This window comes from Notothenia coriiceps, unplaced genomic scaffold, assembly GCF_000735185.1.
Source record: "Notothenia coriiceps isolate Sejong01 unplaced genomic scaffold, NC01 NC01_scaffold00003526, whole genome shotgun sequence".
Lineage (NCBI taxonomy): Eukaryota > Metazoa > Chordata > Actinopteri > Perciformes > Nototheniidae > Notothenia > Notothenia coriiceps.
Window position 1 is genome coordinate 1,837 of NW_011336227.1, and position 12,788 is coordinate 14,624.

A 12,788-nucleotide genomic window follows, 5' to 3' on the forward strand; every position below is an offset into this window, starting at 1 on the left:
TTGGGTGATTTTTTTATGATTTGATTTGATCATGATTGATAATGCGGGAAGAAATAGTCTCACACTTGATCTGCATCGCTTCACAGTCTGCGCGCCGTTTGTGATCCTCAGTAAACTTGTAGCCCTCTGCACGTCTGTGTTCCTTTAAGATGAGAGCGGCTTTGATTCCCCCCATCTTTGTGTCACACACTGACTGGCATGCTATTTGACAGGTGGAGTTAAAATAGAGAAAATTGTGGATGAAAATTTGTCAGTCTCAATCTCTTGCCCTTGGCTGTAGGCAGCAGACAGAAGCCCACTGCTTTGTGTCAAATGTTTATCAAAGGGCCTGATTACATTGCTGTGTTCAGTGTAAAAGCCTAATAGAAAAAAATCAAATCCCTTTACCCATGCAGTCATGATGTGTGATTGTGAGCAGAATAAAGCCAAGTACCAGGAGAAACCTCTGACCATCCGGCTATATGATATCATATGCCCTTTGTTGTCGCACAAAAGAGACGCAGCTCTGAGATATGTTATTCTCACTTTCCTCTGTCTTCTCAATCATTCTTTTTTTTTTTCTTCATGGCTGGAGGAAATAAACCTGGCCTCTTTCGCTGAGGCCGGCTCCTTCCCCTGGCCATCCCTCTCTGCTTTGTTTCAAAAGGGCAAGGCTCTGCAGCCGGAGCAGTTTGCCCTGCAGACCCTCGCCGGGGGCCATGCTGCCTCAGCTGCTTCATCACCGGGGGATGGCTAACGTCTCCTGACTGCACTTAGCTGTGTTTCTCTCATACGGTCATATCACATCAGCCTGGGCACATGTGACATTGCATCTCCTCCTAACTTTAAGCAGTTTGTTGCCATCCCCGCTCTGCTTTTACCCCCCCCTCCCTCTTTTTGAGTGATGTTATGATTTGTTGCAGTATTTTCTGGCAGCGCTGCGACACGTTTGTGTCGGATAACAGGCCCTATTACAAGATCTCTCGATCTGGCCACTTTTCCCCTACAGGAGAAAGAGAGAGCTAGGCCTCCCCCTCCCAGTATGTTTTCCTCTCATCCTTACCCCGGCATTTGAATTTCTAGATAATAGGCTTTGACTTCTGGCTGCACGTTTATGGGTCTTTTCATGTTATCAGCTTAGCTCATAGTGTGGAGCTGCAGAACACAGACTGCTAGTGACAGGCCAGCCAGTCAGCAAGGCAGCCTGTCAGGATCTCTCATACACTAATGATTTCCCTTTAGTCTATTTTCTGTCTCATTGGCCGTTTCCTTCAAAAACAAAATTGCTCATTTAAATTCTCATGCCTGGGGCATTTTGGTCTTCAAATATTGTTGGAAAGTGAAAGGATTAGGCAAAATATGCTTTTTTAAAATGTTAATATATTTTCTGGTTCACTTTCTCCTCTGAGGCCAATTAGGGAATTTCTGCTGGCTGCATTAATGTCAAACTGACATCCCAGCTATAATTACACTGTGCTTGAAACCTAACTTTCACTTGTGGGTAGATGAGTGTGCCTCGCAGTGACACAGAAACGCGCTCTGCCAGCTTTGATCATTTAATCATTGCTTGCTTTCTTTCACTCTTTTCCTCCCTTGCTTGCTGATGATTTCACCTTTTATTCCTTCTGTTGCAAAATGCAGTGTTGTGTTGCATTATTCACCGCTGTATTTAGCAGGGTTCATTAGTGACATCATGCCTCCGTGCTGCCTGCAGTAACCGGAGGAAACGCTGATGGTCCCTTCAGGTGGAGATACCATATGTACATTGTTTACTCGCTTGATTTACAATTTACTCTGTGTTATCTGTGTTTTCACAATGTTTCTTTTGTTTTTTTTACAATGAAGGGAGTGGGGGTGCTGTCAGGATGTGAAGGATGGGTGATGCCAGGCCTCTTCATGCTGCTGTTCTGTGTCAGGACCAGGGAGACGCTTAATGATGCTTAATGCTTCCACTATGAATATGAATGCCTGCACAAAGTGCATCAGAAACATATGGCACATTCCACTCTGGGCCCTTCTGCATGACAGTTGCCATGGAACCACTGACACTTCACACGTCCTAAATATCTGTAAGATGATATATTACCAAAGTAGATGCTAAACCAAATAATTCTATTTGGTCATAATATGAGAGAGAGAAAAATGCTTTAGGTTGAGTATGAATAGTGCTGATGTCTTTCTATTTATAATTTCAGGATGCAAGAAAATATAATACAAATTAAACTGAGACTTGAACATTCGTGTACCGATAAATTATTTTGAATATTTAAGAGACAATAGATTTAACAGTGTAGAATGTTGTATCTTTTCATTCCGAAACATCTTTGAAACTTTTTCCAACATTGTATATTTCCATACATTCTAATTATTATTATATTATCTGATTATAGTTTATTTCATATTTAACATGGTAAATTGAAAATAAATTGTACCAAAAACAGCAAAACTTCTTTGTGAGGTTAAGTCAAGTTAAGGATTTAGCTTAAATGATGTGTGTTTGTAACATAAATTAAGTCGTTTAAGTTCAAATAAATCAATGTTTACTATTTGACAGAACATGTGGGGCAAAATTGTTTGATTGACACCCAGACCTCCTGAATATAATATTATAAGAAATGTTGTGATCTTCACAAAAGTAATATTGGTGATAAACACGTGTCTCTCCAAACGTCACGTTGTATTGGAATGTCATTTTCAGGACCCCCTGCTGAGTGGGAAAACTCTCCGATTGTGTCATTTAATCCAAAGCTGCCTGTTGATGTGAGGTTTGGAGCTCTTTCAGACAAATGCTGCTCTCTAATGAAAGCAGACTTGTGAATGAGCCACCTACTCCTCCCACTTAGCTTGACAATTGTGATGCCAATCAGCTTAATGACCCGCTGATTGTGTGGAGTTTCCATTAGCCATGTTGGACACCATCAATCTGTTACAGTATGTGCTGATGCTGGCTTAAGGGAGAGGGGGAAACAAATCCCACAGCACATTTTGACAAAGTCTCCTCGACCATTGGTGATGTCCATCCTCCTCCTCCCCCCCTCCTCCTCCGTCTTTTCTATTCGCCTAGCTCTGTTTGCATTGTTTTACCCTTTTGCTCCGACTCCAGGTAATAGGAAATGGCACTGACCCCTCCTGATCCCCCGATTACCTTTGTGAAGCGTGAATGTGGTATGGGATCACACATCAGGAGAGGAGTTGTAATTATTTCTGCGATGCCATCAGCACGGATCAATCACTCAGGGAGGCTGTTGGTGGAACGCCGCTCGCAGCCATGGATGGAGCCAGCAGCGCCCCTGTGTGACTGACAGCTCTGGTGATTAAGTGATTGTATAGACCCCTCCGCCTGTTATAACAACCTTGTCAGGGCCAGTCTGCGTTTGGAACACACTGAAATCAGTGTGTTCTCCACTGAGTGTTTCCGATCATGGAGCTCAGACAGAGGGAGGGCAAACAGAATCTTACCGGTGACGTTGCTCTCCTTGAATATTTGTCATTGAGGGAAATGTGCCTCTTAAAAAAATACACACACAAATATTCAGGCTTGGGAAGTCATGGGATTACTTAATCAGGATACAAAGGAAAACCCTACAGTTAAACAAGACGTTATCAGATTACTGTTAAAAATGTTAGGGATTACTTGCAGGATTACAATGTATCAATAAAGATCATTTTACCATGGATAGACATGCTGCATGAATTTTATTGTTGGTTTTCAGTTAGGCTAATTCTTCTTTTTTTAAATATACTAGGTTGACACTTGATTTATTAAAACTAAAATACAGCATACTGTATGTTAATCTAAAACACTTCTTGTAAACTACTATTCTGAAGGTCTACCCTACAGTGAAAAAACTGAACTGTTGATTTTAATGAATTGTATATTACATCAACACATTTGACATACCTGTATTAGGTTGAAAGTAATAATAGTAAGTTGAACCTATTTAAACTTAATATTATTGCTTTCAACTAACTTAATTAAGACATTTGTTGACATAACACAATTAATTAAAGTCAGCGTTATAGTTTTTGATCCTATATCTTGGTTTCTTCTTTTCTAAGACCACATTGTTCTGTTGTCTGACATAATACGGAAGTAAAAGACATCTTATTGATATTTCTCTCTGCTTTATTTATTTGTATTGTGATTGAGGTAACACAAAAGTAAAGTAATCAGGTTACATTACTTTCATAACTTGGATACTTACATGTTTGTAAAGGTAACTGTAGTTACTGTAACAGATTATATTTTTGAAGTAACCCCTCCAATCCTGCACATATTACAGATCATTGTCTTCTTTTATTCTCATAGCAGGCCAGAAACAGGAATGCTAAACCTTGATGAATAGATCTTCCTTCTGGTTTATCATATTTTTAATTGTAAGGCATAGAATAATTCCACCCAGCACTTCAGATTGAACTTGAATGCCACATGTTTAATTACTGCATGGAGTTTAGAGGTTGAAATAACATACATTGTGTCCATCCCAAATGTCAGATCGCTCTCACGCCGCAACCTTTAGTTCCAAAGCTCCTGAGATGTAATGTTGCATGGAAATTTGAATCCCATCATGTTTTTTACACATCTCAGCGAAATGAGAAATGTTATCCATTTGCCGGAGGAGAATCATGTTTTCCTGCATGTGTAATCTGATTACTAATGGACTTGTAAAAGAGAGTCATTGGTGTAATCCAGACCACATCCACCACACTTTAGAACAGAGGCCGACATGTGCTCACTTCTTTATTGACCTGTTAGGCTCTATTGGAATTAGAAATGCAAACTACAGCGGGGTGCAGTATTGTAAAGAATATCCAGGTCAAGTTAAATCAATGGTGGAAAAGTCTGGTCATTTATAATGATTGCAGAATCTAATTAACTAACCCCCCACCAGGACACATTTATGTGTATTAACACTTATGAATGGGTCTATAACACATAATAATGTAGCTGTAATAAGACATCAAATTTCATCCAAAAATGATGAACACCATTAGATGTTGACACATTAAATAGGTGGACCTAATATAAAAATGTATAGCATGTTTTGTCATGCTCAACAATTAGCCTTGAAGCAGTTTGAAATTCAAATTGCCTGTTTAATAAGTTAATGATTACAACGTTTGTAAACGCTTAATACAATGTGTATAATTAAATACGATTATGAAATGTCAATACAGCCGTTACAGGTGCTTATACATAAAGTCATGGTCAAAGTTATATCTAATGACAAATAAATGAATAGACCCAATACATGTCTTTGCACTTCATACAACATTAGTTAGTCTATTTAGTGTGTATATACTCAGTCATGCTAAATGGGGTTTAAAGTTTTGCCAAAACTGTTTTGATGAATTTTTGTATAGTTTTGAAGGAAGCTAATTATTCAAGGTGAAATCTCTCTGTTGTGAGTTATTTTTACATTTGGCATAGACCTATAGTATAGGAGTTTAAACAAAAGCTCAATAATTATCCAATTGATGTAACATAAGGTTATTGATGTTAATTGCAATATTGAACATAAAATGTCATTTAACGTCGTCTGAAGTCTGCACTGAGCAATGTGTGGCCTCCTTAGTTGCACCTTCAAGTTTGAGTACAACTCTCTTTCAACAGAAAATATACAGTNTTGCAACAACTCTAAGAAAGGAAGAAAAGGATAACCCTTACAAACTTAACACGTTTTCTTCTCACAATATATATATATATATATATATATATATATATATTGTGAGAAGAAAACGTGTTAAGTTTGTAAGGGTTATCCTTTTCTTCCTTTCTTAGAGTTGTTGCAACCTTTTCCTGCAGCCTAAAGATACAACACATTTTGTTTCCACTTATAAGTTCAAAAATGCTTTCAGTGAATGTGATTTTCGACCCTAGTACATCCACAGCATTTGCATGTGATCTCTGGATCAATTAGCTTTGTGCAGATATAAATAATGGTATTTCTCCCTGAATTTGTGAGTCAAGAGAAGAACCTTGAGATTTGTGAGGTTCTGTTAGCAGCCATCTCCCTCCAGAACTCTGACACACACTTTTTCTCTCAGCTTATCAGCGTGACCTCTCAGGACACACACACACACACACACACACACACACACACACACACACACACACACACACACACACACACACACACACACACACACACACACACACAGATGAAGTGTGTGATGTTTGCTGAAGCCAGATACTTCAGAACACATGAGCCCTCGCTGGGCCCAGGTGTTAAAACTCTCTTGAAGTTTGGGAAGAGGGGTTCATTTTTTTTTTTTTTTAAAGTCTTCACTGCAACAGAGTGATTTGTACCAAGATGGTCTGAGGATTTTAAAGGATTTGATTTTTAGGATTGTGAATAATCCAGCAGGGTGAACATGTTTGACAGCCAGGTGGTTCATATCCTGCCACATGGAAAAATCACACATTTAGCTTTTGAAATAAACAGAGCAGCGTCAGAGGAGCATCTGGGGACGGCTATGTTTGATTGGTCACTATGATCTTATGACTTCAATACCGTCGGACTGCTCTCGTCTGCAGCTTTAAATCAATTCCCCAACCATCTGTCAGAGCAGCGCTCAGACAGACATGAGCCCTCACCCTGCACATACCATGACAATAAGACTTACTGTTTCAAATCAGGTAGCTCCAATTTAGCCCAACTTTTATGATTGACATGAAAAACCTAAAATAAACTGTAAAACCTGAGATTTGCCATAATCGCATCACTTCTGAATAAAATGTAAGCTTTTTTTTTTTTAACTGTGAAGAATGTGATTAAAATATTGTGTGTATGTTAAGTAAGTACGTTTTATTGTCAGTCTAATAAATCAAAGCCTAATAATGACTTAATATGAGACTGGAATAGCTTGAATTATTTTCTTAAATAACTGAAATAAATTACAAACTCTTTCATTTTAAGTATAACTTGATTTTGTTCATCATAAAGTCAATCACAAGTATGAGAAATGTAGATTGTAACTGTAATAGATTACAAAGTCTTATATTAGAAAAATATCTAGATGTATTTTAAAAGCAGGAGAAATTTGGATTTATTTTAAAAGTTACATTTTCAGTCACTGTTGCTGTTCCCTGCAAAGGCACATTTTCACAGTCACATGCCCTTGACATGTTGTCAAAAATAAATATGAAACAAGTTTTATTAGGTTTATTAGTTTATTTTTAAAGCTGTTTTATAATTAAAGAAATCCAATATACACATATATGTTATATTTGGATACTAATTACTTCAAACGACCTGCAGAAAATGGTTTACTTGCTTATTGTCGTCATAACCAATCAGCAAAGTCCTCATCTGTCCTGATTGGCTCCCGTTTATCATGACGTTGCTGCTCTGTAATTAAGAAACGAATCAAGGCACAGAACAAATTACATTTACAGATGCACTCTTATTGTAACTATAGCATTTAACAGTATGTATGTGTGTGTGTGTGTGTGTGTGTGTGTGTGTGTGTGTGTGTGTGTGTGGGGGGGGGNGGGGGGTGTGGGTGGGTGCTCCTAAGGGTCGCCAGCAGTGAAGTGACAGCTCACAGAGGATCGATGGGTCCAGCCTGTGTTACACCGCCGATCATCGACCATCAGCTGGGCCAATAAGAGCACACTAACTGGTCCCACTCTGCGGCAGCTAATAAAGCCATTGATTGGTCCTGTTTCAGCTGATGAGCAGCCACACATTGACTGACATGTTTAAGCATCGCTTTGATCTGATTTGTAGACAATAAAGTCTGATTATAGGACAGCATATTCTAATTGCCTTCCACTGCACCCCTTTATATGTGTGTAGGTTATAATCTCGTGTCCTCGCGACTGTCACTTTGTTTCAGATTGACTTCATTAATGGCCGACTGGTTGATAATTATGTGAAAGTCCGGATTAATTTAGTCTCCCGCCCTCTGAGTGAAGGGGAGTGATTAAAGGACAGCCGAGGCCTCGTGCGCTTCTCTCGCTCTGTCGCCGCCTGGTGTTTAAACTGCGCGTGCATTATGCGGGGGTACAGAGGAAAGAGAGGAGGCATTTTATTATGCTCTTAGAGACATAATAAAATATCACGTTTGTGCTGCTCTCATGCAACATTTTAAAGCATTTAACTAATAAACACATTTAATTTAATTCGTATAAAGGCCCGAAATAAAAGAGACTTTTTCATTCTTTTTTATTAAATTGAAATTAAAACCAATTAATTTAGAATTGTCTCATTCAATGTTTTTAGTATGAATAATACAAAATATCAAAGCTATTTAGAGATCTGATTTACTGCTTGTTTGCAATTCAAAACATTTCAATTCGAAATAAAAGCTAAACATTTTTACATTTCCAGACGCAACACCGTATAACATGTGGAGAAATGTACAAATCGACGAAAAATTAAACAGAAATGAAGTGATTTAAATAATAGGGAGATTCGTTTTTTTCATGTTATGCTCATAATGCAATTTTGCAATTGCATGCAACGGGAAAGCGAATAGAATTAAAAACCTATAGGCCTACATATATATGGCGTTTTAATTAATAAAGTCCCTGGATAATTGCCATTTAAAACAATGCATAATTTAAAAGCAGGAACAAACCTACAAATCCGGATTTCTGAACAGCGAGAACAACAGCTTAACATCTTCATCCGTTACATCAGTAGGCTACTCATCTTCATCGTCATGTAAACCTGCTGGATAAAAGAAGAAGAAAACACATATTAAAAATAACAACATAACCCGCTCCAAGATTCAGCCCCAAACTGCTGGGAAGAGCGGAGGCTGGAGAAATAAAAATCCATCTGAAGAAACATTTCAGGTCCGCAAAAAAGAAAGAAAGAGAAGTGGAGCACGATACATTCACCTATCTGTGAGAAGTGACATTTCCCATATACAGACATTATGCACAGAGAGCAGAGCAGCACACACTCCTCCATTTCCTTCAAACCCACGTCAGAGGGGAGAAAGTACAGAATTCCTACTACATTTGAACGCTCATTAGCACCTCATAATTACTTTACTAATTAGGATGACATGGTTATTAACAAGACGCGCTGTCATGACAGTCACCAGCACTCCTCCCCGTCCCTAAAATATGTCGACCTTGCGGCTCTGAGAATAACATCTAAAGATAGATGACACTGCAGCCGCTCTCAGCAACACCTCAATTTATATTTCTTTCCAAATTATTATTAAAGTAAAAAACTGGTCTGAAAAGTAAAAATAAGGCAACAGTTGAGCCTTTTAAAAAGAGGAGATTGACAGTAATTTCCTGCAAGAGTCAATTCATTAAAATGATATCTAAAAATAAATATATGTCCCCCTACCATGGTGCTGGAGCTGCTGCAGCCACGCTGCCTCAGAAATACTTTATCAAACTGTTTTAAGCTCAAAATTACATGTTTTCTTCTCTTTTTATTTCCCTCTTGCTCATTCTTTTCTGTCGCAGTTCAGATATTTCACATAAAATGTTTACATGGCCTTAAAGCACACGCGTGTTTTTTGTCCTCCTTTTTTTAAAGAGCTATTCTGGAATTAAACTAAACTCAATGGCTGGCTTGAACTGTCTGGATAAAGAAACAACTCTCTGATTGGTGAGGTGCCGGAGCCGGTCAGGGCGAGAGCCAATGGTTGCAGAGGAAGGTGGGTGGGGGTGAAGAGAGAAAAGGCGTCGAGTGTTTATTATAAAGGAGAAAATATTAATTCCCCCTCGCCGTGGGCCGTGACGTCAGTGTAGGAAGTCATTGTAGAGCAACACTGGAGCGATTAGCAGCAAAAAGGGGGAGCCTGATGTCGAGGAGTCAGCCCTATGTATATCTCTCTATACACCTCAACTTTTAACACAAAGTTCAAAATCCAAACACAAAAAGCGACGCGGACTACGCACACTTTGCTTTTTGCGCATTTCCCCTGAATGTCACTTGGAGCGTCTGAGCGGTGGATTTTGTTTTTCTCCTGGGTTTAATTCTCAACTCTTTTAATTTAATTTTTGCTGACTTTCTTCATCGGAGGAGAAGCGTCTCACTGTTGTTATGAATACTTCACCTCTCCTTTCTTAACATGGAAGCATCCAGCGGGTCGAGTTTTGGAATAGACACTATTTTATCTAGCGCCTCTAACTCTGGTAACCTCATGAACGGAGATTTCCGGCTCGGAGACAGCAGGACAGCGGATTTCAGGAGCCAGGCGACCCCGTCCCCATGCTCGGAGATAGACACTGTGGGGACAGCCCCCTCGTCCCCCATCTCGGTCACCATGGAGCACGGCGCCGAGGCGCACCTGGTCCAGGACAGCCTTCAGCACCACCATCACCACCTCCACAGCAGCCAGCCGCAGAGCCTGCCGCTGTCCCCGCAGCAGCAGCCGCTCGCCGGGGCCGGCTGCGCCCCGAGGTCCGCTACCTCCTCGTTCCTCATCAAAGACATTTTGGGCGACAGCAAACCGTTGGCAGCCTGCGCACCTTACAGCACCAGCGTGTCCTCTCCTCACCACACACCAAAACCAGACTGTGCCACGGCTCCGGACGGCTTCAGGCCCAAAATGGAACAAGACGATAGCAGAGGCAAGTTGGACAAAAGAGAAGATTATCACAATGAAATGAAATGCAACGGTAAGAGCCCGTAGAGGACGAGTTATCTCAGAAAAAAGATAAATCATGACAATGTGTTACAAATTATAGGCTTCAAATAAAGTAGCCAAGAAAATAAATCAGGATCGAGTTTATGCCATGGTACGGTATGATGGTGCACAACTAAACAACATATGAAAATAAGTTGTAAGAGAAGGATTATAGAAACAAAATATGTTTTAAAAACGTACAAAATTACCCCACATTTAAATATACAAATTAAACTAAAACATTCAGTACAATGAATATATGACTACTGTATGACAAACAGATAACTAGAGCTATAACTAGAGCACAGAGCTCAGAATAATCTAAGGGCTAAAACATATTTATTTAAGAGATAACAGATATAATTATGCTGTGTGATTCTTTGTCTTGAGTTCCAGCTGCCTTTATTAGTCTAATAGATGTGAAAACAGATGTAAGCCTGGTGATTCTCCCCGCGCGCAGGGCCTCCCTAGTGGGTCAATTAGAGAGATTATTGTTCTTCCTGGAGGGGGGAGCGCGGTGCTCTGAAAAGCAGCTACAAATAGAGATGGATTGACATATTGATTTCTCGTTTTCTGAAGGAAAATAACCCAAAAGAAAAACTTCAGGTGACGAATACACACACATGTATTGTGCTGTGGCGCCAGTGTAATTAGTAAATTAGGGAAAGTTTGACTGCAGGCTGAATTTACACCTGCGCGTGGATATGTTTGGTTTAATTGGACTGTATTGAAAGGAAGAATACTTTTAAAGAAGATGATTCAAAGTAGGCCTGCTTTCTAACTCCTGCGTCTTGCCATGTGTTTAGGGTCCAAAGAGGAGAACGACCGGGAGATCTCCAGCAGCAGAGACAGTCCTCAAATGCGCACGAAAAAGCCTCGCAAAGCCCGGACAGCCTTCACCGACCACCAGCTCAACCAGCTGGAGAGGAGCTTCGAGAGACAGAAATACCTCAGCGTGCAGGACCGCATGGACCTGGCCGCGGCGCTCAACCTGACCGACACACAAGTCAAGACCTGGTACCAGAACAGAAGGTGAGCGCAGACCCAACCACATACTGCAAAAACGGTCTGATCATGACCTGTAGACACATGTTTATTAGAGAAAGCCAGAAGTATTCCACCCAGCCGGAACGACACTGGAATATTTCAGTATTTGAAAAAAAACAACAAATACAATTTGTTTTCCATTGGAATAATTGCTACAGACACAAACTTTATTTATAACAGTTACTATGTATTTATTATTATGGTATAAATTGTAGATTTGTATTTTCCGCCTCTCATGTTGACATGCTGACAGGCCTTTATGTTGACACCTAACATTTGTAATCCATGTAAACCCATGAACACATCAGCACAGGCATGCACAACTCTTATTCTAATGGTTCATTCGCACCGAAGGCCAGATGATCACTTTTGTAATAAAACAAGATGTAGAGAAAAAATATCAGATTTGATTGGTCCAATGTTTCATGCAACTTTTGAGGCTGATGTGTCAAATTGAAGATAAATCCCTCTGATGTGTCAAGATGGATTTCGCAGAACAAATTGACATTAGACATTTTCTGAAAATGTCAATGTACAGTATGTGATGTTACTTATGCCTGCTCCAAGGTTAAAGGCGACACCCTTTGCTTATAATGAAACGCATCACAAATCTATTTTTATTTATTTTTTATTTGATAGTCCCGAAATATATTTTTAGCAATACATGTTGGTAGTAGACATTTTCCCTCCTTAGTATTACTGTTGAACATGTCCATGAGTTTAAGAAAAAACTATTTAATATTCCTTTAACTGTTATTTGGCCTGCATTTTTTCAAGATAAAGGTTTATTTGAAAGCTTAATTATAGAGCCTGTATTTATAGTCCTTGTGCAGGTGTGAGAAAAGTGAAGCTTTGATAGCCGACATTAGAACTAAAGCATATCAGACTATTTTGATATTTCCTTTTATTTGTGCCCAATTAAACCTGGACTAAAATTCGGTGCATGCAATAATCCTCTGCATACCAATTAAGGGCGGTCTGGGGATTTAACCATGAGCGGGTTGATTAAATAATTCATCTGCTGTATTTTGATCTTATTTCAGGACGAAGTGGAAGAGGCAGACCGCGGTGGGATTAGAGCTCCTGGCTGAAGCAGGAAACTACTCGGCTTTACAGAGAATGTTCCCGTCGCCATATTTCTACCACCCCAGCCTGCT

General features: G+C 39.6%; 1 protein-coding gene across 1 annotated transcript in view; it reads left to right on the plus strand.

Moving 5' to 3' along the window:
- Positions 1-9,759: 9,759 nt before the first annotated feature.
- Positions 9,760-12,788, plus strand: part of barhl2 (BarH-like homeobox 2) — a 3,676-nt gene continuing 647 nt past the window's right edge. Inside the window, exons 1-3 of the mRNA XM_010766736.1 lie at positions 9,760-10,576; positions 11,391-11,616; positions 12,675-12,752. Coding sequence (XP_010765038.1) covers positions 10,027-10,576; positions 11,391-11,616; positions 12,675-12,752 — 854 coding nt within the window. The 5' untranslated portion in view covers positions 9,760-10,026. The remainder of the gene's footprint in view (positions 10,577-11,390; positions 11,617-12,674; positions 12,753-12,788) is intronic.